General features: G+C 53.7%; 8 protein-coding genes across 8 annotated transcripts; 3 read left to right on the top strand and 5 right to left on the bottom strand.

Moving 5' to 3' along the window:
• The first annotated feature begins 2,427 nt into the window (after window positions 1-2,427).
• On the top strand, window positions 2,428-7,255 carry C7974DRAFT_40741 (uncharacterized protein). Its single transcript, XM_046143237.1, has 4 exons — window positions 2,428-3,185; window positions 3,236-6,168; window positions 6,249-6,967; window positions 7,026-7,255. Exons 1-4 carry the CDS (start codon window positions 2,553-2,555, stop codon window positions 7,028-7,030), a joined length of 4,290 nt encoding a protein of 1,429 aa, XP_045994331.1. The 5' UTR covers window positions 2,428-2,552; the 3' UTR covers window positions 7,031-7,255.
• A 3,542-nt stretch (window positions 7,256-10,797) lies between these two features.
• On the bottom strand, window positions 10,798-12,726 carry C7974DRAFT_40734 (nucleoside phosphorylase domain-containing protein). Its single transcript, XM_046143228.1, has 2 exons — window positions 11,579-12,726; window positions 10,798-11,522 (listed from the first exon to the last, which is right to left on the bottom strand). Exons 1-2 carry the CDS (start codon window positions 12,540-12,542, stop codon window positions 10,912-10,914), a joined length of 1,575 nt encoding a protein of 524 aa, XP_045994330.1. The 5' UTR covers window positions 12,543-12,726; the 3' UTR covers window positions 10,798-10,911.
• A 1,948-nt stretch (window positions 12,727-14,674) lies between these two features.
• On the top strand, window positions 14,675-15,158 carry C7974DRAFT_379152 (uncharacterized protein; the record flags this gene model as incomplete). The annotated part of the gene is made up of 3 exons (XM_046140446.1): window positions 14,675-14,725; window positions 14,780-14,942; window positions 14,992-15,158. The coding sequence occupies 3 exons, from the start codon at window positions 14,675-14,677 to the stop codon at window positions 15,156-15,158; spliced, it is 381 nt and encodes a 126-aa protein (XP_045994329.1).
• A 71-nt stretch (window positions 15,159-15,229) lies between these two features.
• On the bottom strand, window positions 15,230-16,140 carry C7974DRAFT_40721 (uncharacterized protein). The gene is made up of 2 exons (XM_046143214.1): window positions 15,936-16,140; window positions 15,230-15,886 (listed from the first exon to the last, which is right to left on the bottom strand). The coding sequence occupies exons 1-2, from the start codon at window positions 16,012-16,014 to the stop codon at window positions 15,447-15,449; spliced, it is 519 nt and encodes a 172-aa protein (XP_045994328.1). The 5' UTR covers window positions 16,015-16,140; the 3' UTR covers window positions 15,230-15,446.
• Window positions 16,141-16,566: 426 nt separating this feature from the next.
• C7974DRAFT_441708 (heterokaryon incompatibility protein-domain-containing protein) lies at window positions 16,567-19,340 on the bottom strand (the record flags this gene model as incomplete). Its single annotated transcript, XM_046145375.1, has 2 exons — window positions 18,282-19,340; window positions 16,567-18,221 (listed from the first exon to the last, which is right to left on the bottom strand). Exons 1-2 carry the CDS (start codon window positions 18,910-18,912, stop codon window positions 16,567-16,569), a joined length of 2,286 nt encoding a protein of 761 aa, XP_045994327.1. The 5' UTR covers window positions 18,913-19,340.
• Window positions 19,341-19,931: 591 nt separating this feature from the next.
• On the bottom strand, window positions 19,932-20,516 carry C7974DRAFT_465540 (uncharacterized protein; the record flags this gene model as incomplete). The annotated part of the gene is made up of 1 exon (XM_046146298.1): window positions 19,932-20,516. The coding sequence occupies one exon, from the start codon at window positions 20,514-20,516 to the stop codon at window positions 20,130-20,132; it is 387 nt and encodes a 128-aa protein (XP_045994326.1). The 3' UTR covers window positions 19,932-20,129.
• A 125-nt stretch (window positions 20,517-20,641) lies between these two features.
• On the top strand, window positions 20,642-22,155 carry C7974DRAFT_401362 (inner membrane magnesium transporter MRS2). The gene has a single exon (XM_046142595.1). It carries the CDS (start codon window positions 20,697-20,699, stop codon window positions 21,816-21,818), a length of 1,122 nt encoding a protein of 373 aa, XP_045994325.1. The 5' UTR covers window positions 20,642-20,696; the 3' UTR covers window positions 21,819-22,155.
• Window positions 22,156-22,829: 674 nt separating this feature from the next.
• On the bottom strand, window positions 22,830-23,360 carry C7974DRAFT_379148 (uncharacterized protein; the record flags this gene model as incomplete). Its single annotated transcript, XM_046140445.1, has 2 exons — window positions 22,830-23,077; window positions 23,255-23,360. 2 exons carry the CDS (start codon window positions 23,358-23,360, stop codon window positions 22,830-22,832), a joined length of 354 nt encoding a protein of 117 aa, XP_045994324.1.
• Between the last annotated feature and the right edge of the window lie 77 nt (window positions 23,361-23,437).

Here is a 23,437-nt window from a genome sequence, read left to right as displayed (position 1 = left end):
GAGGGGGATGGGGGCGCGCGGGCATCACTGCCGGCGCAGCGGTCGGGGGCGTGGGCGGGCGGCGCAATGCGGGCGGTGGGCGTGCGCGATGGGCTCATGTGCTGTGGACGGGTGTGCGACGGCGGCGGGCGACGGGCGACGGGCTGCAGTGCGACGGGCTGCGGGCTGCGGTGCGACGGTGCTGCTGCAGCAGTTTCAGCGCAGTTGAGATGCCCCTGATAGGCGTGCCTGGGCGCTGGCACGGGGCGGCGGCGGAATTGGCTCGCAGCGGGCGGGCGTCGAGCGCAGGAGTCAGACAGCAATGGCAGCGCAGTGGCAGCGCGCGTGTCGGAGGAGCACGACAGGCGAACGGCGTGGTGCGACGGTGCGACGGCTGCTGGGCGCGCGCTCGAAAAGTCACGACGATCCGCCTGGCGTTCCTGCAGTTCACGGACCGTTTCACGCCAGCATGCAGTCGCGCTGCCCTGCGCGTCTGTCGGCTGTCACCATCACCCTCGCCCACGCTTCTGGTGAAATCGTGGGGCAGTTGCCTGTCTGCGCCTCTGCGACGCGCAGCACCCACACGCAGCAATTTGCCATGCCAGCGACCAGATCGCCAGTGTCACGCCCCTCCACCTCATCTCGAGAGCTGCCCCGTTCGGCTGCGCACCCCTGTCCGAAGATGTGGACGCGCATCTCCCGCCGCCCTTATGGCCTTTGGGCGGCGTCTGAATCATGCCACTCTAACCCACGTGGCTGACTCGACCTGTGGCCTCGCTGTCCAAAAGACCGCAACGAGGTGTGTATCTGTGCTGGACACCACGTTCGCAGTCCTCCAGCACAGCTTTCAGCAGCGCAGACCCACAGCCAGATATGCATCAACGACTCGCAGCTATGACCCCAGCCAGGAGCGACGCACCCGGGCCCAAAACGTCCTCCTAACTACATAGGTACTTCGCTTAGACCAGGAGGTCGCCCGTGCCTGGAGAGCTGCTCAACGTCGATGCTAGAGAGTTTAGACGCTTGCCGGAGCATTTCCGTAGCCCGTGTTGTGCGTGCTCGCGCCTCTCAACGCAACCTAATTGTAATTGCTTCACATCGCCATCTCTTCAGCATGCAGTCGTGGCTGTGGAGCTGGTAGATACCGGTGTTACTTTTGCGGTCGTTCATCGACGTGCGCGTCACAACAAGACTCGTCCTGTGGCCTGTGGGGCTGACAGGTGCTGCACGCTTGTTGCATGCTTTCCGATGTTTTCGCGTTGTGCCTGGCCCGTGAGCGTGCAGCTGAGACCTCACGTTCTCCACCACCGCCGCGTCACGTTGTTTTGAGCACAACGGGTGTGGCTGTGATTCATGAGCTGTGGGTTAAATTTGCTCATCAGTCTTTGTGACAGCAATCGTACACAATCTTGACATAATCTATGCAAAGTGATAGACTGTCTAATCTGGCAAGGTACTGCGTCCTGCCAGCACTGACAGGTGGCTGAGCAGAACACCGCACCCAGGCATGTCCTTTTTTGGTAGATTTGAAGGACGGAGGTTTCTTTGGAGCAGCCGATAAACTTCAAATTACGACTGGAAATATCCACCCAAGCGTGACTGCACTGATAAGGAAGCTTGTTGTTGCTGTTATTGATACTTAGTGTCTGGCCTCACGAAGTACATATGTACATGCTGCGGCTGAGTTTCGTCGATGAGTAAAGAAGCTCACTACACAAGAGCAGTGCAATAGGCAACAGCAGTTAATGAGCGATGGTTGTTGATTTTTGCAAACAGGTGAAGCTAGCGAATAGTAGAGTTGTCTCTACCATTTCGTATTTCCAAACTGCCTGGCTCCCGGTCGGCAGTGGTAGCAGTAGAACTTGGGTTTGTTTGTTTACGAACACTTAGTCACCCATAACTAAACAGAAGTGGACTAGCTCCAACCTTGTCTTTCCCTGCGGAGCGCAGCATTTTCGCCCGGTGAACAAAGATCTCAAGAGTTTCAGGTATCATGAGTTATTGATGGTCTTTTTGTAGTGTTGATGCTTTTCTTGTTGCTCTTGCTATCATTCGCGTTCTTCTTTCGAATCAAGAGAGCTGCGCCTTCCTTTCTGCTCAGTCTAACCTCTCGACATGACCCTGCCTGCCTCCTATGGCACTTCATCCAGTAGCGTCTGTTTCTTCCTTTCTATCATCTTCTTTTCATTTCCCCTCACCAGGGCTGAGTCTCTCGGCATGGTAGGACTTGATGTGCAGCATGCGAGGCTGAGTCCGATTGGCTCTTCCAAGCCACCTCGAAGCGCTGACGGATGCCTTGGCCTGCACGTCGCCTCAGCCTGATCAAGATGACAACAGTCTTCAGCTCTCGTTGTCTTTACACTCAGCCTGGCTGCTATCACAACTGCGCACACGACGGCCACGACAGCAACACACACGCTCGCAACCTGTTCAGAGGATTGAGACTCGGTCACTCGATCTTTCATGTGGCTCGCGAACAAGTGGGACTCCCAGAAATCCGCGGTATATCCTGACGCAGGTCTTGCGGTATGTTCGAATAATTGGTCCAGTGCTTCGTGGGCCCAGCACTCGGGATGTCGGTATGTAGCGCCGCGCGCGATGCAGTCTACGACCTTCGATACCAAGAGCAAGGAACCTCCAAGCTATTCTATCCCGTTGACAGGCTACGAGGCTATTTCACATACGACAAAGTGAGAGAGATCCTAGCTTGTACCTGTTCATCATGCCGAGAAGATTTGCGGATGTTTGACAACGGGACTGAGCCGACAGCTTATGTGGAACGCATCAGGGGTGATCCGGACTCCAGTGACTTCAGGAAGAATTTCTACAGCGTTTTTGGCCTTCTCGTTCACATTCAACATCCACTCTTTGTCTTCGGCTTTGTGGATCACAACTGCGACGATCTTTTCCTGGAGCGTTGGACAGCCATTCCATTATTCATACACAACGAGCTTCAGCTGTACACAGGCGACTTGAGTCAGGACTCCCAGAAGTATGAACGATTCGCAAAACGCTTCCTCGAAAGTGTTTTTCAATTCTCCTTGCCGCATCTCGAGATAAACGGTTTCTCAAGCTACAATGAGAGAACGGTCTTGCCTTTCAAGGAAGAAGTGAAAATTGTGGGAGGAACGGCCACGGACGAACATCCGGATTCGCAAAGCGGGAGGGTGTTCGTTTTCAAAATCTATCACGAGTACAATTTTCCGGTAAGTGCTTGATGCTTCTCGCCTTGTACCAACATTGACTTGCAGGCAAGCGTTATCACTCAGACACAGAATATGTACGAAAATGTATATCAACGCCGACACCACGAGCTTTTCTTAAGCGCTCCAACATCCAATACGTGCAGCAGTTAGAGGATAAGCATATCGTAAAGCTTATCAAGGCGTATGGACATGGACACAGCATTAACTTTGTAATGCCTAGAGCATGGACAAACCTCGACCATCTACTTCGCGACTGGGAATTTAAATATGATAGCAAGAGGGGCACGCGACTGGAGGAAGCTGATGCTTGGACTCAGCTACTCGGCATAGCCAGCGCCCTGGAAAAAATGCACGGATTTGGCGACCATGTAAAAATCCACGCAAAAGGCAGCATTGAAAGCTCCATATGTGCCCATTGGAATCTGAAGCCAGAAAACATACTCGTCGATTGGGATGGCAATTGGCTAATCACAGACTTCGGTCAAGCTATCCTTACCGAAAATCGACAATCTGAAGCGCACATTGTAGGTCTTCACCTCAGCACTGATGCGTATGCCCCGCCGGAGATAGAAGATCCAAGTATTGCTCTCGGTCGGGCTTACGATATCTGGTCCCTCGGATGCATAATGCTGGAAGTAGTCAGCTTTTTGATCTTTGGCCATGCTGGCTTGAATGGCACCAGCACATTTAGAGGCCTAGACGAATCACGCAAATCGAAGCCAGCATTGTCTGAAATTGTCGACGAACGATTTTGGTACCAAGAGTCGCCGAACGGAGATTATGTCGTAAAGGAAAAGGTTCAAGCGTTCAAAGCTAGCCTACATGAGCGTTACGTTCTTAGCTACGGTGTTACTTCCAAGCTGTTGTCAACAACAATTGGCTTGATCGATGACATGCTGCGCCCAATGGCGAGGGATAGAACGGACATCTCGAGGGTGGTGGACAGTCTCTCCAGCGCTCTGGCGCGAGCGAGGACGCAGTACACTGTGGAGGTCGCACCAGACGAGGTCATCCTTGGCGGAAAGAAGGTGAACGAAATCAAGTTGTGGCATAATTCAGCGACGAACAGCATCATAAGACATTCAACCCTCGAGATCCTGCAAAGTGATGCAGGTTGCATACGCCTCCATTGCTGGGCCCAAGACCATGAACTCCCTGGTGTCATTTTCCGCCGAAATGATGCGAAGATCGTACCGATGTATGCTTTCTGCGACCGAGAGAAGCTCGTAAAGTTGAAAGCTTGGATCGAACTTCTAATTCTGAGTTCTAAGGGCTGTAGAAAGATTCCCAGTGCGAGATACTCTTTCGATGGAAATTCTCGTCTTAGTGAAGCGCAGCTCATCCAGTCTGTTGTGACCTCACAGAGCATCGTGGAGAGTTTCGACTTGGAAAGTTTTAAACTTCACAAACCGGTGTCGCTTGGTCAGGCACTAAAGACGTGGTTTCGGCGAAAAGACAAAGACGCGAACCATGCAGTCAAGAGCAACGAGTTACAATCTGACTTCGGCCCCGCAACTGTTCAGCTATGGATTGAACAGTCCCCTCCTCCACCAAGGGCAATCAATAGTTCAATCTCGTTGGCATCTAGGTCTGGACGCCTGACGAGAGCGGATTCCCCGGCTGTTCCGCCATGCCGGGTGGCTATATATCTCCACGAACTGCGCTTTATATGCACAATCAAGCTGGATCTGAATTGGGTAATAGAGGAGAGTAAGTCAGACAACAGAGTACTTTCTTTCATCCCGCGTCCAGCAGGGCGCAACCAACCATTTTACGCCTCATGGCTGCGACCGACACCCGATGAACTGAACGACGAAGAGCAATACCCTGCAGGAATTCCGCTAGACCCCGGGGTGCTTCATGCGTATGAGGATCGCGATTCTATTGAGGTTGAGAATCTTACATTAACCTTCTTGTGCAACAATGATCGTGACGCATTCAAATGGAAGTACCTCGAAACAAGAAAGGCTTGGGATCTCAGGCGCCAGGAGGTCAACGATACAGTCGAGGTGAACAGAGCCCCAAGCAGCCGCCAACAGCTTCTTATGGGTGTTGCAAACCTCCCAGTTCCAGCTATACGGATGCCATTCTCCGTGAACACGATCATGGACATAGATTTGGTGGCCCCGATCAGTACGAGCACCTCTGGAAGTACACACACCCTCGCAGCGGAGGACGCATCCCCGCAAATTACGGACTCCCCCGTTGCCATGCCACAGCAAAGAGACTATGAAGAGAAACGACTTGATTCATTATTCAAAGAAGAAATTTCGCTATCTGACGCGGGAGATTCCATGCACATCATCCGCCGGAAGGCTCGATTCATCAGAAAACGTGTGCTACCAGAACCGAAAATTGAGGAAGCCAAATTTGATCGCGAGCCAGCAACCTCTGCCCCAGAAACCGAAGTGGTTGCAAAGAGACCACAGCTTTGCAATGGTAGTGAACCTCTCCAACCACTTCAAATTCCAGCTGCAGAGGAGGTTGATCATCCTGATAAAGAGAGGAACGTCAGTTCTGCCCTGCGAGATCCAGAGGTGGCTAAGCGCTTGGCATCCGATGACGGTATGAATTCACAGATACCACTTCTGCAAAACTCGGAATCTGCTAGTCCGCTTCTTCACGTTCACTCGCCGTCCGAACAAGATGATTGTGCGATGACACTGGACGTAAGTGAAGACGGCACCAAAGAGTCATTGACCCTCATTGAAGACAGTACGAAGGAGGCTTCGACCCTTGTGGAGGATGGTGTCGAGACAATTTACTCCCTAGATGGTTTGAACACTGGTCCCAAATCGCAGCGTATCCAGACTTTCGTGTCACAGTTGACTCAGGACGTTACCCAAGACTTCTCTAGTTACGTGAAAGATATCGAGCCTTCTAACCTAGTGGATATTGTAAGGACATTTGCAAGGCGACTTTACGAAGAATCTACAGATCCCTTTCAATGGGAGACAAGTGTTGTGCTGCACCAAAAGCAGTGGTAAGTGAACTCAGGCAGCAAAGAGACTGGCTTAATCTCAGCTACAGTACAAAAGGCTAATGAAAACTTGTTGCGCACAGGGAAATTGTTCGCCTACTAGCATCGATTGACATCCCCTCTACCAACGAGGTTGTGCTTGAACACGAGGAAGAAGAGGAGGAGGATCATCCTGACGAGAACCGCACGCCTTTTCAAAAATCTTCGTTGGACATTCAGTCATGGGTGGTGGAGGTGCATGACGGTTCAGAACCTGCGCCGGAGACGAATCCCGGATCAGCCATACAGTCTGAACCTCAAAAGAATGATCCCAGTGATGCCAATATTTTCGACGAAGCCATGAGCATACTGGAAGCAGAAAAAAAGGACTTACAGCAGTCTGTCGCCTACAAGGAGTTTGTTAGTCGGTCCGATGCTTATAGATGGCTGGTAGCGAGCTTGCATCAGTCTCCTGGGCAACTCTCTGGGGATATTGAGTCGATGGTAGCAATTAGGGCCTATGTCCGTGATCAGTTGAGACAGCAGCAACCATTGCGAACACTGAGTCGACAGAGGCCCCCAGCAATGGTCAACTTAACGGTGAAGCTGGAATGGAACCCAATCCAGATCGCGTTGTCTTACGGTTTCAAGTACCCATTTTGGGGCATATTAGACAATTTGTATTGTATGACTGGCTCAGAGACCGAGGCTCAAGTCACTACGATCATGGAGTATATGACACAAATGTGGCCATCTACCGGTACTTCTCTGATCGCCCTGATGCGGGAGCTTGTATCCAAGCCTGAAGGCGATGTCTGCTTCTGTAAGTCGGATCCATCTTGCCCCGTACATCCAAAAAATGTCTGACATATTACTTTCAGTCTAATCTTCGAAGCCGGTAAAAGCCAGACTGACCGCTGTCCTTCATCAGCCGAGTCAATGTCTGGTCACTATAACTGGTGGTCCCTATCTAGTCTCTGAGTTTGTTGAGCAGCTTGGATGGCTGTATTCAGCTATACAAATGGCACCTGTCAGTAAGGGCACCGTAGCATGCATTCCAAAGGTCGGAGACTTCACCACACTCCCCTCTACCAAGATAGTGTCCGGAGTCGCAGTGATTGCGGATTGTCGCTTGAGTCTTGAGTTTCGAGATTCTAATTCCATGCGATCAGGACAGCCTACATCGCAGATTCCTTTGCGACTCAAACCGTTCTTGATTCATGGATTTCCAACACTGCGAAGTGTAAAAATGATGCAAGAAGACGGAACTGGCACAAACCCGGTTTTGGTGAATCCATCACGTATGAACAGCGATAGTTTGCAAACCATGCGCCTTCAATTACCCGGAGTTCTTCGACAGGTTGTGGAGACCACACCCAAAAGTTTGATAGAAGCGCATCCTCGGAATGACGAATCTGTTATGAACAAAGGTAAGCTGTGGTTAGAGGACTGTACGGGATATCTTTTCGACTGGAGACCACTCAAGAATCCACGTGAAAATGTACCACCTGGCATGTGGCGCGTTGAATGGACTGTGAGTATACTATATCTTCTCGAAAGGAGACTACTGACCAGAAAGATGTTCCGACATCGCCTTCAAACATCAACAACAGAGGAGAATGCACTGCTTCTAAAGGACCTCCTCAGTGTTGTTGAGGAGCACCCAGATTCTTGCGATTGCTGTATTCCCAAAGCGCCGCCTCTGAGCTTGATGGACGTCATCGACCTCATCCGGAATACTCTTATATCCCACGCTCAGAGTTGGATGGGAATCGTCTCGCATGCCAATCAGGCCTCATCTTCAGCGGCTCAAAAGTATACACCGAGTAATACAAATCCCAGCGGCGCGACCAACTCCAAGACTACCTTGCATCTCAGGGGCCAGAGAAACACCGCGCCCGCGCCTCCGCAGCCAAGTACACCTCCAACGACAACAGCCTCTATCATTCCTGCTTCACTTCAGCAAACTTGCCATCAAGTCCTGTTTGCTGTCAAAGGCTCAAGGTGGTCGTGGGAACTCGAGCCGGTAGCTATGACGAACGCGATCTGCGACTCGACATTCTTCCACAGCCTCCGAACACATCACCGAGCTCACCGGCACGCTTATCTCCATTGGATATCACCCTTCCGCTTTAAGAACTGCAGATGCGTCAAGGTACGCCAGAACCACAACCGATTTTTACACTGCTAACGCACAGTCCAGCTCGATGTAGTAGAACCCCACCGCGTCCTAGCAGGAACTCAACAAGCCCTTCCCGACGACTACGGCCAAACATCCAGCTACGAATACGCTCCACGACCACCCAACGTCAAACTCCCCCTCATCGACCCAAGACACTACCTCATCTTGCTCAGTGAATGCTCAGACACCTGCTTATGGCGTCTCTGGCCCACCCATGAATGCATCCACCTGCACGCCTCCAAATCGCATCGCCTCAAAATTCCCCGCAGGAAAGACGACGTCAAAGACCTACTCGACGCTGGCGAGGGCGTCGCCTTCGGAATCGAGGCCGACTACGTCTTGTCACTGCGTATTCTGGCAGCGTACCATCTCGCGGCTATTGTGCCGGCGTTTATATTCTGGGCGTTCTGGCTCTCGAAGCATGAGGGAGATTGGCAAAATGCGTCCGTGCCGCTGTTGACTGTACTGGCGCTGACGACGGTGTTTTGGATTATGGCGGGGAAGAGGGTGGGGATCTCGTAGGGGGAGGGTGCATACAACCAAGGGTAGATCTAGAGATGTGGGGAGAGTTGTTGGAGACTTTGTTTAGAGACGGGTGCTGCTTTCTTGCTGCTGATATATACCCAGTGTCAGCTATAAGACGACAACCTCAATTGTTGTTGTAGATATATTTGAATTGTTGGGGAAGCTCTCACGTAGAACAGTACCGCCTTCAAATCAGCACTCAGTAGAAGTTCTACACAAAAGATAGTACCTTCGCACGCCTATGAACAATTCCCTTATCGTCATTCAAAGAGCGCGACAGGGTGCGGTGCTTGCTTACTTTCTTTCCGAATGAATTATAGGGGACATTGCTTCCTGAAATGTACAGACCACTCCTAGTTTAGTACATTATACAGGAAGCCCCGCTGTTAGAGAGCGTCCTGCATATAATATCTTAGGTAAAGGTGCTAAGCATCTCCTAGGTATCTCTTAGGTTTCTATAGACGGGCAAGCCTCTTCTTATCTCTACCTAGCCTAAGGTTAACAATGTTGTGACTGTTCCGTGACCTCTGTAAGTGGCTACCTAGTAGAGTAGTACCGTGGGTATAGAGAAGTCTAGTCTTTCTACCTGTTATAGGTACCCCGCACTACTATTATATATAGTCTAGTCCTCCCCTACATCATGCATATACGCACCCTTTAGCTGTTTAGCCAATTAGGGTGCGTGGGTACCTGAATCGTGACTGTGACAGTATACTGTACCAAGGTAGGGGGTGTTCAGCACATATCGACAAGCACTGATAATGCATATGTTTTACGACTATGTACGAATATGCTGTCAACGCTGACCACTAGCAACCATCCAAAATCAACAAATTAAAGCAAAATTCAGCAGCTTCAAAGTGGGAAGCTGAATCAGGGAAATAAGGGCCCTCAACTCACCACGATGAAATTGACAAATCAATAACTACCCTCCCCTTCAACTTCTACACCACCATCCCCTCAGACGCATCTGTCAGGTTCTCCATGGCCCCTCCGCAAGGGCCACGAAGTGAGGCTCGCCAGCCATGTTGGAAATCGAAATACGAAAACAGAATCCAGAAGACGCGAGAACTTTTCGGGCCAAGATACCTCGACTATAACATTTGCAATTCCTTTTTCGTCCAATAGAGACAATGGGTCTGCACCCCAGCCTGATTCTTCCGCAGCCACGCATGTCGAGGCTTGGCGAGGCTGTGTACCTCCAGTAGCAGGGCACACAAATCAAGGCTGTACACCGATTATCGCTCAGCCAAGATAATCAGGCTTAGTCTATGTGCACAGTTTCGTGTTACTGCTGTGTCCATGCAGGTAGTCCTGCTCGGGCTGTTGTGGTCAGTCTACCAGCATAGCAACAGAATTTCGGCCGCTCTTACAATACATAGGCACTCAATGCGCGAAGAGCAGTGAGCATAGCCTGAATATCATGAGACATCTGTCTGAGGTTAATAAAATCTCTAAGCACTTGCTGTGCACCAAACTGTACAAGTCCACTTCGCGCCGGATCTATTGACCCTGTCACCCACGTACTTTTCAAGGAAACTGTTCCTTATATATTTTCGGAGAATTTTTGCATCGTCGGTCAAAGAGGAATGCTGGTGCAGTACCGGTGTGTTTGTATCTAAGCCGCAAAAAAAGACAGTCGTACAGAGGCGAGCACAATCGGTTTCCGGTTCCTGCGTCAGCTTTCTTCTCGTCGCACGGTCTACGCGACAGGGATCTTTCTTAATTTGTGCTAGTGCTTTGCAAGGGCAGTTGTGTGAAAAACATCGCGTTCCGTAAAGAATGACTGCAGGCAGGACTAGTCGTCCCATATGAGTAATAGTCTTGCATAGTCACCTTGTAGCATACATGTAAGAATACTTATCCAAACAGAGGTCTGCGGAAAAGGCTTAGGCTCTTTCACACAAACCTGCTAACTAAGAGAAAAGAGAATTCTTGATGTATTTAAAAATAGCTTCCAGTGTTAGTCCCCTCTGGCTCTTTTATGGTGGTTAGTCATCGATAAGCTGCTTAGCGTGTGTGAATTCCAGGCACAAATCTTAGACGAGGAAGCAAAGCCTCTAATGCCGGACAGCTATCATGTGCTCGTTCGCCGCACTCTGCGTATAAAACTTCCTGGCGCACCTCTTACAAGGAACAGTAGGGTTCCCGTGTCCAGTGGATGCCATGTGCCCATTTGCTGCACTTTGTGTGTGAAACTTCTTCAGACAACCTCTACAAGGAACAGTAGGGTTCCCGTGTCCAGTGGATGCCATGTGCTCATTTGCTGCACTTTGTGTGTGAAACTTCTTCAGACAACCTCTACAAGGAACAGTAGGGATCCCGTGTCCAGTGGATGCCATGTGCTCATTTGCTGCACTTTGTGTGTGAAACTTCTTCAGACAACCTCTACAAGGAACAGTAAGGATCCCGTGTCCAGTGGCTGTCATATGGCTTGCTGCCCGACCTGAGCTAGACTTCTCATTGGATATGCGATAATTGAACGGTGATCCGTGGTCTCCAACCTCCACTTGCTGCATTACCACTCTCTCTGACTGGGCATCTGTGTCGCAGATCTGTCTTTCAAATTGTGGCTGTTCCCTTTTGCGCTGATACAAACTATTATGTCGTATGTCGAGAGGCGGAACGGTAGCACACTCTTCTTGAAGTCCGTTTCTCTGACGATGAAGAGCTGTTGCAGCGTCAGCGCTAATACATTGCCAGACAGAACACAACTGCTACACTAACCAGCCGTCTCTCGGATCGCTTCGTCCACGGTGTGGGTGTCGGCCACCTCCGCTGGTGGTATCACCGACAGCACCTCCTTCGCGTACGCCGCCGCCGTCCCCGCCGCGTACCCCTGCCACCGTTTGTTCTTGTGCGAGTCCGCGTAGTCACACACCCCGCGCACCACCAGGCATGGGAAGCTGTTCATCAGCCCCGCCGCCTCCATCTCGAAGCACAGCACCCCGCCGAGCTCTGCGCTGACCTTATCTCTCTCGGCTGCGCTCCGCATCACTTGGTTGCCAGACGCGATTGTGCCGTGGTGCACGACCACCTCTTGCCTCCGTGCCTCCCGAGCGACTGCGTACTCTGTGCTGCAGTTCCTGCACGTTGTCAATCCTACGTGATCATACTCCACCTCAAAGAGGGTATCCGACCCAGCAGCTTCACGGCTGAAGTCTGGCAGACTGTCAAGCTTGGACAAGTACTCTAACAGCCTGCCCCTCCCTCTGATGTGCTTAGCCCGCAGGTTCGCAACCGCGTTTAGCAAGACAGTCGGCGGTGTGTTAAGGGATCCCGTGCGCTCAAACCCGCTTGGCGTAGCCTTGCCCAAGTCGTACTGCACCACCCCGCCGTGCGTCTTGTGCGGCTTGCTCACTACCACATCCCCAAGCCGCACGTCAGCTTCCTCACTCGGCACGCCGCCGCCGATGCCTACCATCAGGCCGAAGCGCGTTGACGAGAAGGTCAACTTCATCTGCATAGCGACCGCTGCAGCTGAGGTGGTGCCTGTCTGGCCTTCAGGCAGACACGCGATTACGACGTTGTGCTCGCCAATGCGTCCGCAGGTGTAGAGGTTTGTGTCGTAGGCGTTGTACGGGGGCGTGTCGTGCTCCTTGTCGAGCATCTCCTGCGCGGCCGCCAGCTCAATGGGCAGCGCGCACACCCATCCCACCGTGTAGTCTTCGCGGTGCAGCGGGCGCGCCATTCGTCGTTGTTACCGAAAGAAGGTCTAGAGGCTGACGTTATGAGGGGGACATAGACGGTACGTAGAGGCTGTGAGCCGGGAGCCAGGCAACCCCCCAGCCTCTCAGTCCCTCAGCCTTGCGGCCTCCAGCTGCCTGCATGCCAACGGGGTACAGCCAGACTGAGCTGGACAGCCAGTAGGATGCATGGTGCTGCAGACGCGGGAGTGTGTGGGGCATAGGCGCTCAGCCAGACGGACCGTGCAGACGAGCGGGCTCCAACCGCTACTTACGGTCCCGTAAGCGCCACGAGGTCTTTGAGCGAAGTCTGATTAGAGTTTTCGGGGCGGATGCGCCCCCGGGCGACAGATCCCTATTGTGTTTATGAAGATCATCTTTCAAAGACTAATCTGCATGCCGTGCAGTCACACTGAAAGATTACGACCCATTGAGGGTGGCTGGTTCGTCTTGTAATCATGCTGTACGGTGCATAAGATACACTACAAGCGCACCCCTGCTGCACTAGTACAAATTTGGAAGGACCCCTGTTGCGTGGACCGCGGAAACCGATTGTGATCGCGACTGTACAAGGCAAGAAGGCGAAAACGCGAAAACGCGAAAAGCGATCAGGCTGAGCCGTCCTTGGACGCCTGCTGATACGAGGCACTGCCAGCACTTATGTGCCAAGCTGTACGCAGATTATGTGGCTACCTGATGTCGGGCAAGCGAGATATTTCTGCATGACGTCCACCTAGAGAACCAATAGGCTAAGAGACGGGGTTTGGCAGGTGAAACAGTAGAGCAGGCCAACCCGTTCCCTTCCGAGCGGCCTAGTTCACAAATCGCATCCACTGAAATAGAACCATCAGATCATGCGAGGAGTTTGAGACCAAATCGTTCTTGAACTTACACAGAGGGCGCACATTATCAACACCGAGAATGTGAGTATCAGGCTGAGATTCAAGTTAACTAAACTGAAAACTAATGACAGACGCCGATCTACTCTTTGTAAACTATCAAACGATTACTAAAGGATGGCACGCACGTTGCAAAGCCACACATCACATCTGACTTTGGAAGGAACCGAATTGGATACGATGTATGGACAGCAGAGCATGACGTTTCGTATCAGTTCAGACCTGGAGTCAGGGTCTGAGAGTAGTCACCCCGAAATCATGCTCTCTCGACCGGGTTCCACGCTCTCAACAAGCGAGCAAGCCGCGATACAATTTACACAAGTTGATACAAAGCGCGAAGGATACCACACAGACTCAAACGGTTTTGATGACACGGGGGTACATGAAGGGAGCAATCCCAGAAGCTCCGAAACCGGCTTGGAAGACCCCAAGGCCGAGCTTACAAGATTTGATATCGCCGCGCTCATATTGAACAAACAAATTGGCGCTGGCATTTTCGCGACCCATGGGGCAGTATTACTCTCAACACAATCAAAAGAACTGAGTATTGCGCTATGGGCGATCGGACGGTTCTGGAACGGTTCTGGAATCTGATTTTTCTCCTCATTTACCTTGAATTCGGGATTGCATTCCCGTTCAACGGTGGCGAGCTTGTCTATCTTGATGAGATCTACCACAAACCCGAGCTGCTTTCTACCATCCGATTTTCCGTTTTCTTCCTCATGTTTTCAAACTCTTATGGCAATGCCACTCAGTTCGCGAAGCATGTCCTTCTCGCAAACGTTCCAGACTTAGACGACAGTACACAGCTCGACCCACGCCTGGTCCGATTCATAGCTATTTCTGCAGTCACCTTTGTGTGCCTCGTTCTATGGCACTCACGCAGAGCTGGCTTATTTCTCAATAAGTTGATCGTCTGGTACAAGGTAGTTCTCTTGCTGATCATCCTCATTTTCGGGATGGTCAGGAGCAGAGGGGAAAATTCGAAATGGGGTGATGATGGCTCTCCAGGACCCACTGCAGACGGAATGACAGGCATGGTACTGATATTTTACTCATATTAAGGTACATAGCACGGTCTGAACGGTGAAGCACAGCTAACAACATACAGGCTGGGAGAACGCAAACTACGTACGACGTTGTGAAATTAGCCGGGGATCTGCTGACTAGTTCAGATTGCAGGCGAGATTCGCGGCAATAGACACACAACAAGAAAAACACTGATATACGGCACTATCATGGGTACCACAGTCACCTGGATACTGTACGTCTTGGTTACTTTAGCCATAGTAAAACCAATACGGCTTGTACCGTAAAAAGCTACTATACTGATGAAAAAACAGTATCGAGTTTTGGGATACGAAGACCTTACGGGTCCACATTCCGACCTCGCTGTGGCGCTCATACTTGCTCCGAGGATCTTCGGCAGCGCTACAGGAATAAAGATCTGTACAGCAATATCTGCACTTGGCAAAGTTCTTGCAGGCGCGTACACTGCTACCAAAGGTGTGTTTCTCTCGTTATCTAATCTGGAAAAGCTACTGAACAGTTCCAGTGAAACAATCTATTGCTATACAAGGAATCTTGCCCTTTTCTGATCTTCCATCGAGTGATAATCTCACACCCAAAGGGGCTCTAGCTTTACACTGGATTACATCAGTGATATTCATCGCAGCAGCGCCAACCAACTCGGATGGATACAGCTTTGCGGTCGGTTTTTAAACGTACGGACATATACTATTTAGTCGTTGGTTTTCTTCCCTACGTTCATCTTTCCAGGTACTGATGCTTTTACTAGTCTTCGTCGCTATCGGCCTAGTCCAGCTCCAGAAACGGAAACAACGCCCGCGTCACCAGTGGAAATATATACTCTTCAATTCCAAGCCGGTCTTGTACAGCATACAGGTCGTCTTTGCTCTCGGGAACGTTCTGATTCTAGTCTTCAACCCACTACATCTACCTTGCATAAAGCGCCACTATCCTAAGCATCGACCAGCACACACCATCCCCTCACTGAACACGAGCCCACATCCCCACCCCCGCAGAAGCCAACAGCATACACCCCCGCGCCAAATTCAACCTCCCCCACTTCTCCACCAGCCCCCGCGTCCCCGACTCACCCCCCTTCTCCCCCCTCTCCGCTCGACTCGCCAACTCCGCATTCACACTCCCCATCAAAATTTGCGTGTACGGCGCCAACCCCACACCTAGCAGCGCCGCCACAGCATACAAATTGCGCGCCCGGTGCGACACGAGTCCCGTTGCCGTGACGGACGGCGTGAGCGCAGCGTTGTACGCCAGCGTCGCGAAACCCGCGGCGGAGGAGAGCGTAAGTGCGACGACGGGGGTGATGCCGTGGTCGAAGAGGATTTTCCACTGTTTTGCGAGGGTTGCGGGGGGGGACTGGAGAAGGGCGGGGAGCGTGACGATGGTGGAGCTGAGGTTTGTGCCTGGATGTGTTAGCGGCGGGTGGGCGTGAGGTTATGGTGGGTCGCGGACCGGCTGCGAGCGTGATTGCGAGGACGCTGTAGGTTTGGAGGATGGGGCGCAGGGTGTCGAGGGGGGTGGTGGAAGACATGGTGAGTATGTAGGGGATGCTTGGAAGGCGAATTAGCTGCTTCGAAGCTTCGCGGCGAACAGTTGGCTTATGTACATCGTAAGGCGTTCCAAATGGTCCAGCTGAGAGATGCTAGTGGTACGTTCGGCCGTAACAGGTACAGGCGGAAGACAAGCCTTGAGCGGCGATTAGCGAGCGGTAGATCGGCGCTACTAGCCCCGCACTTGGTAAGCGGGGTGAAAGATAAGCTTCTGCTGACTACCATTGACAGGGCATGGCAGCAAGACCGACTTTGCATTGCTATCTTGATGCCAGAGCAATTCACTGCAAATGCCAACATACCAGCCGGGAAGCGATGATTCGTTCATGGCTCACAAGGGTTCTTATCCGCGTTGTACGTCCCTACTTGACGGGACATCGGAACTTGCTGCTTGAGCATACTTGCTTTCATCTCAGGAGGAAGGTATCTGCGGGTCCAATGACAGATGTCTGAACCAGATCCAGCTCTTGCTGGAAACCACTGGTACCTATCTTTCTAGCACTCTCTCTTGCTTCTTCTTTCTCTTGTTGGCCTTAGATAAGCACGATCTCTCGCATACTCTGCTCGCCACCCAAGATACTTCGTAGCTGTATCCGGAGTTCCTCTTGCGTCTTGATTGCTCTATTACGCCTATCAATCCACCCATCTTGAGGCGTTAGCCAGACATCTTCGATCCCAAACCATCCTGCGCGAGAGTATCGATCTCTACCTTCTTCCAACACAACAATGACTTCAGCCCCTTGGAAACCAAGGTTGACAAGCAACAGCAAGCCAAGCTTGTGCTCAGAGCGCGGCTGGACTCTGGGGTCATCTCCGTAGTCAAACTCAATTACGACTCGGTGCTGCTGTAAGTCGCACTCCGCGGCGTTGTATTCGTTGCGTGCAGGCATCGGAATCAGTAGCAGTAAGCCCCGGATTCTGATCTCAGAGGATTTCACCTCGCCAAACAACTCGCCCGGCATTGTCAGCTCAGTCACGTCACCAGTGACCTCGACCTCGTCATTGGGGAGCCACAGATCACGCTTGTGAGACCACCATGTTGCTGCGCCTTGGTAGGATGCCCAGCTCCAGGACGGTCCATGCTTGACACTGGACACGGCATGTCTGGTTTTGATCGGAAACCACATCAGCCCGATGATCAAGTCCGACTTCCACAAGCCACACATGTATGTTGTCCCCAAGATCGATGCAAACTCCTTCGCTATCGCAGATATAGCAGGTAGTCTGTCTTTCGAGTAACGCAGTGTGCGGGAGGAGTATGCCTCGATGAGGTCATACCAGTTCGACAGCACGCTGCTGGTCTCAGCAGAGCGGTTTTCGCTTCGCAGCATGGACATGGTGGCGACGAAGTCCGCATCGGAGTACGCTGCGTAGTTGTGGCCATTGCCAGCCAGCCAGCCATCGCAGTCGTAGTCTAGTGGCTCCGCGCAGTGGCATAGCCACGTTGTCTGTTTGCTGCGGAACTGGAGCCGGCGTCGAGAGAATATCATCTCCTGCAGTGTCCATCCCCGTTCGTACCACGGCTCTATCGTGTCCAGATCACGCAGTCTAAGCACAAACGAGGTACTCTCGCCCGTGCTGCTGGCGTCTTCGGAGCGGAGTTTGAATACCGGTTGGGGATGTCCGTTGACAAGACCGACGCCGTCTGGCGTCATGGATCCGCGATTCAGAAATCCCTCCGTGACACTCTTGGCAGCAGATACTACGATGGTCAACGTCGCGTTGCGGTAGATCTGGCCCATGATTCCCAGTTCTCGTGCTTTCCACTGCTCGTCGTCTTGGACTATGCAAAGCGCGTCGACCCACAGTGGCCGAAATCCCATCTCCCGCGCAACCGTGACAGCGTCTCTGATGGTGGCATCCAGATGCTCTGGGTTGACTCCGTGAACAAGTTCGTCTTTTTTGCTCTGCGTCAACATGAATGCCTGTACATCTGTTCCCCAGCAGTATGACAGCGCAACGTAGCGCTCTCTCAGATCGGCAGGGATTTGGAATAGCTTGACACGGGTTCTATCGGATACGTCGAGAGCTAGTGATGGCATTGACCCCGGCGGGTCATCGAATCCACATCCATGAGTGACACTACATCTCTGTAGCCAGAGCCGGTACAACTCCATCGAACTAGAGCTATCCGGACGCGAGTTGATCGGCATTCCTACACACGTTTTCGCCGAGTCTGCAAGTGTACCTTGCACATACTGTTAGGCTCCATCGACGATAGACGACACGGACAAGAGCGTGTTCTTACCTGGACTCGCCAGGACCCAGAAATGCGTCACATGTGTAACGATTCCGAAGCCAACGTTATTCCCCGACTGTTCGAGCATGGCCACAGCGACCTCAGCCGCGACAGCTCTGTCGGTAAAGTCGTTTGCAGAATCGTATCTCACAGCCACCCGAACGGAGTCTTTGTGCATTGCGGGGGGCACGGCGCGGAAGGCGGCTCCCCCCTCAAACCCCCAGTACACAGGGCTGTTCTTGAGGTGCCAGAACCGCTTCTCCTCGTCCCCTCCCAGGGACGCAGCGAGATCCTTCATGTGCTCATCCGACCACCAAGACCGGTGCTTTTTACTGTCAAAAGGAACATTCTTGGATTCCCGCTTCACATCTGCTTCCAGGCCGATCAGTTCGACCTTGTTCGAGATCATGGTCCAGAAGTTGCACCCAGATGCTGCGAGCGACTCGACTTCTGCCACGGTCGTATCGAGGAGGTACGAGGGCTCGTATTTCTCTCCCAAGGCGACTCTTTGCTCAGGGATATGCGATATTGTTATTTGCTGGCATTGCTCGCACGAGTGTCCCTGTGTCCCATCGAGCACGACCTCGCGCTTGAGGCGCACGATTTCTTCCTCAATCTGAGACGTTGCTGTGGACTCCATTGTCGTCGATAGCTTGGCGCTGCAAGACTGTACTCAGATCGGAGACCATGGAGGCTGAACGACGATGTGGGGGCAGGAAACGAATGGTCTTCTCGAGACGCAAGAATCCACCTTCGAGCAGTTTGTCGTGGCGATCTGTGGTTGGATGATAACTGTGCCGTATCTAGGCAGCAGAAGCCAGGGGTACGTCTGCCCGACTTTCCTCCTAAATCTGTAGAGCCGAGTGCAGCATTCACGGGAGACTGCTCAGCCAGTGCCATCCTGAGACTGAACGTTAAACTTCTCTTCCCACTCTCCCAGCTCACACTGTGAACGTACGCTTCTTGTCACGCGACACGCATGCTCCTACCAGAACTCACCTGCCCATTCCCCAATATAAAGGTCCAACCTCTTTGGAGTTGAAAACGATCCAGGCGAAGCTGTGCAAGTACGCTTACAATGCCCCAACCCAACAAAGCGAGCTGTAATTCAACACAACCAGTTGCCAAAGTTTGCACTCGAAGCCCAAACTTCACTGCGCCTTCTGAGTACCGAACGCTCCTTCCCGGTTTCTAAAACACAGTAAACCGTCGCCGTTCAACTAACCAAACTCTTACCATGCCAAATTCGCCCGTTCAGCCCTATCTTCACAGCGAATCCCACGCCTCACGTCCCAATCTTCCGCTACATAAACCCTTCCTCCTCCAAATAGTACTTCTTCCCACCCAGATCCCGCCTCAACACTGCCCGACCCCAATACAACCCAGTCTCCCAGGCGTTCACCCAGCTGAGTAAAGCAAGGGAACTTCACGCCCATGCCTCTGGTCGCCCCTTAGCGTGACTTTCAGACCGGAACTCTACCACTCACTATGCGAAACAGGTGGGTAGGTACTGTCTGCAGCTTGCAAACTTCGAGCGCGCGAGTCGGCAGCGAGGGACCGTTGCTGAGAATGGTAATGGTGCATGATGTTCTGGGTGCGGGCGCATGGCGCGTGGTGGCGGGTGGGTTGGGCCTGCTAGCGGGTGCTGGAATGGCAATCGCGCGGTGGTGTTGGCTGAGTATGGTCTGCGTTTGAGGCGCACAGCATGCTTGTGTAGAATCCAGTTGTGCATAAGTTTTTGAATCGCCACGAGCACAGTCTCGCAGGCCAGTCTCAACATCGATGGAATCTTGAGATCTTGACGCTACACCATAGTTCATCCGTCCATGTGAAATCCACAGCGTAAGACGTCGAGTCTCACGGCTGCGAAGCATCCTTCTGATACCCCATACCGACCCTCCACCACTCCCAGACGCCAAAACTCTCCATCTGCGCCCCAAACTCCTTCACAGTATCCAGCTCCTCCAGCTTGCCGTACTTGATACTATCTGCCGGGCCGTTCGCGTGCTTCTGCGCCGGCTTCCTCACCAGCTGGAAGTCCTTGTAGCGCAGACGCTGCACGTCGGCGACCCAGTCGCGCACGCCCGCCTCCAGGCCCTGGCAGTACATCACGCCGGGACACCCCCCGTAGCGGAGGAGCGCGTAGACATTGTGGTTCGAGGCCGCGGCGCGCAGCTTCGCGACCTTTTTGCGCGAGGTGATGTGGTGCGTGCGGATCAGTGCGTTGTACAGCGGCGCGGACATGGCAGTGTAGTTACATAGCGTCTGACTGCACGTGGATAGCGGGTGTAGGTGAACGGGCCGCACGTGACGTCACAGACCCAGATTTTCCAGTCGCGAAACGCAGCCGCGACTTTGTTCGTCGACAGACTCGCAACACCCGCATGGCGACCCGGTGACGAGCGATCCACCACCCGGAGAGACATGCCGCCGCTTCTGCTGCGCAAAGGCGCCGCGCCGTCGCCGCAGGTCCTCAGCTTCCTGCGCGCGCAAGTCCATCATGCCTTCGCGTCGCCCGCCGCCCCATGCGCCGCCCTCAAGCGCCAGCGCCGCGCCTACACGCCCTCGCCGCCGTGCCCGCTGAAGCCGTCTACGCCCGCGCGCAGCTTCTCGACCTCCCGCCCATGCGCAGCCTGGCCCAGCATCTTCCGCAGCAAGCAACCGCCCGCGCACGCGCGCCCGGGGCTCGTCCAGCCGCCCATCCCGCCGCCGGACGACACCGCGCCGCTCGCCGGCTACGGCGGCAGCCTGGGACGAATGGCGCGCACTGCGAACGAGCTCAAGATGCGGTGCACGGAGCTGGACGAGCACGGCAACGTGACGCTGGTCAGCGGGGAGTTCAAGAAGAGCGAGCTGATTGCGAAATACGGGCTTCTGCCGCGCGACCTGCGCAAAATCGATTCCTCGCTGCTGCCGCACATCCTGGTGCGGCCGTCGGCGATCCTCATCAATCTGCTGAACCTCCGCGTGCTGCTCAAGCACAACCGCGTCCTCGTCTTTGACGCCTACGGCACCACAGACTCCAAGTCCCAGAGCGTGTTTATGTACGACCTCGACCTGAAGCTGCGGCAGAAAGAATCCGTGACCACGGGCACCCTCGCATACGAATTCCGCGCGCTCGAAGCCGTGCTCATCAGCGTCACACTCTCGCTCGAAAAAGAATTTGAAGGCGTCAGCGACCCCGTGGTGCGCGTCCTGCGCGACCTGGAAGAAGACATCGACCGCGACAAACTCCGCTACCTGCTGATCTACAGCAAGAAGCTGGGCAGCTTCGAGCAGAAAGCGCGGCTGGTGCGCAACGCGCTCGAGGAGCTGCTCGAGGCCGACGACGACCTGAGCGCCATGTACCTGAGCGAGAAAGCCGAGGGCCGCCTGCGCGAAGACGACGACCACACCGAGGTCGAGATGCTGCTGGAGTCGTACCACAAGGTCGCCGACGAGATCGTGCAGGCGGCCGAGAACCTGGTGTCGAGCATCCGCAACACAGAGGAGATGTACGTTTCTTGCCTCCCCCGTCTAATATCCCCACCCCCTTTAAGAATTTAAGAAGAAACCCCTGCTGATGATTACTGCGCAGCGTCAAAGCCATCCTCGACGCCAACCGCAACTCCCTCATGCTGCTGGACCTGCGCTTCTCGATCCTCACCCTCGCCATCACCGCCGGCACCTTCGTCGCGGCCCTGTACGGCATGAACCTCAAGAACTTCATCGAGGAGTCTGACCTCGGCTTCTGGGGCGTCAGCGCCTGGTGCAGCGTCTTCGGCACCATTGTCGCGGTCTACGGGCTGCATAAGCTGAGGAAGGTGCAGCGGGTTAGTATGTATGCGCTGGGGCCCGGCGGGGGCGTGGGGAAGGGGTTGGGTGCGCCGTTGAGACTCGGGGCGAGGAAGGAGGGGGTGGAGGTGGGGGGGAAGAAGGAGGGGGTGGTGTCGAGGGTGAGGAAGGGGAGGGAGGCGGCGCCTTGAGGACAGCGGCGCCTTGAGGATAGTGGCGCGGCGCAGGCGTGGTGGCACTCGGACTGCGTGTCCAGCAGGCCCCTTTGTATAGTCCAGCTTCTCCTCTCATCTCTTCGCTTTTCGCGTCCAACTTAGACTCAGGGTCTCTTGCTTGCTTGCTTGCATAGCGCGGCGTTCGGCGCGGTACCGATGGTACAGATACATAGACGGGAACACGTGGTGCACGCTGTACACGTGCGGTTGTTATGGTAGATACGATAGACACGGTAGACACAGCCCACGCAGCTCCACCAAGAATGTACGATACTCACGATCCGTCGTTCCCAGTCTCGGTTACCAGTCTCGGTTCTCAGTCCTTCTGTGCCAGAGCCTTGCGCTCCGGGCCTCGAGGTCCAGCGTTCGACACACCGCACGGCACTGAGCAATCATGGCATGGCGCCGACGAATGAAGTTCCCGTTTATTGATGCTGATTATGGGGAGTACCGATGGGCGCACATCCGCGGCCAACACTCTCCATCTCTCCTGGCGCTGCCTTCCTGTCGTTGCCGCCCTCCCCCCGCCATCCCTCACCTCCCCCCCTCCCCCTTCAGTCCATACTCTTCAACCCCCAATCCCATCCCCCTCCCCGCCCTCCGTATACCCCATGGCTTTCCTAGCATCCCCCGTCCCTTCCTCCTTATCCACCACCCCGCCCATCCCCACAGTCTGCCCCCCCATCCCGCCCTCGCTGATGCTCTGGCCGTACCTGATCTTCTCCGCGGGCGTGATGCCGTGGGTGTTTGGCGCGTTGGTTTTGGTGTCTGAGGCTGAAGTGGGTTGGAGTGTGGATCCGCCTTGGGCTGCTGAGGCTGGGGGGTTGTTAGTGCACAGGTATTGGGGAAGGGGGGTGCGTGTGCAGGGCGTGAGGGGCGTGAGGGGGTGAGGAGGGAGAGAGACAGAGGGGAGGGAGGGGACTAGAGGCGAGCTTGCGTTGAGGAGAGGTCTGAGGGACCCGAGGGTATGGAGAGGGAGGGTGTGAGACGCACCACCTAGCTGCCCGGCTTCTTTCTTGTGCGGCACCATATCCGAGGCTTCGGCTTCGTACTGTGTCTGCTCGCCGCCTTTCTCCGTGGCCATGAGGTTTGATGTCATTGTTTGATTTGGCGTCGGAACTCGGATTGGGGGTGAGATTGTGACGGTAATGGGAATTGGAATTGGGATTGAATCGG

This window comes from Boeremia exigua (genome assembly GCF_020726555.1).
Source record: "Boeremia exigua strain MPI-SDFR-AT-0100 chromosome Unknown C7974scaffold_10, whole genome shotgun sequence".
Classification (NCBI taxonomy): Eukaryota; Fungi; Ascomycota; class Dothideomycetes; order Pleosporales; family Didymellaceae; genus Boeremia; species Boeremia exigua.
The sequence above is the reverse complement of the archived record's forward strand: the minus strand, read 5'-3'. Positions and strand labels throughout refer to the sequence as shown.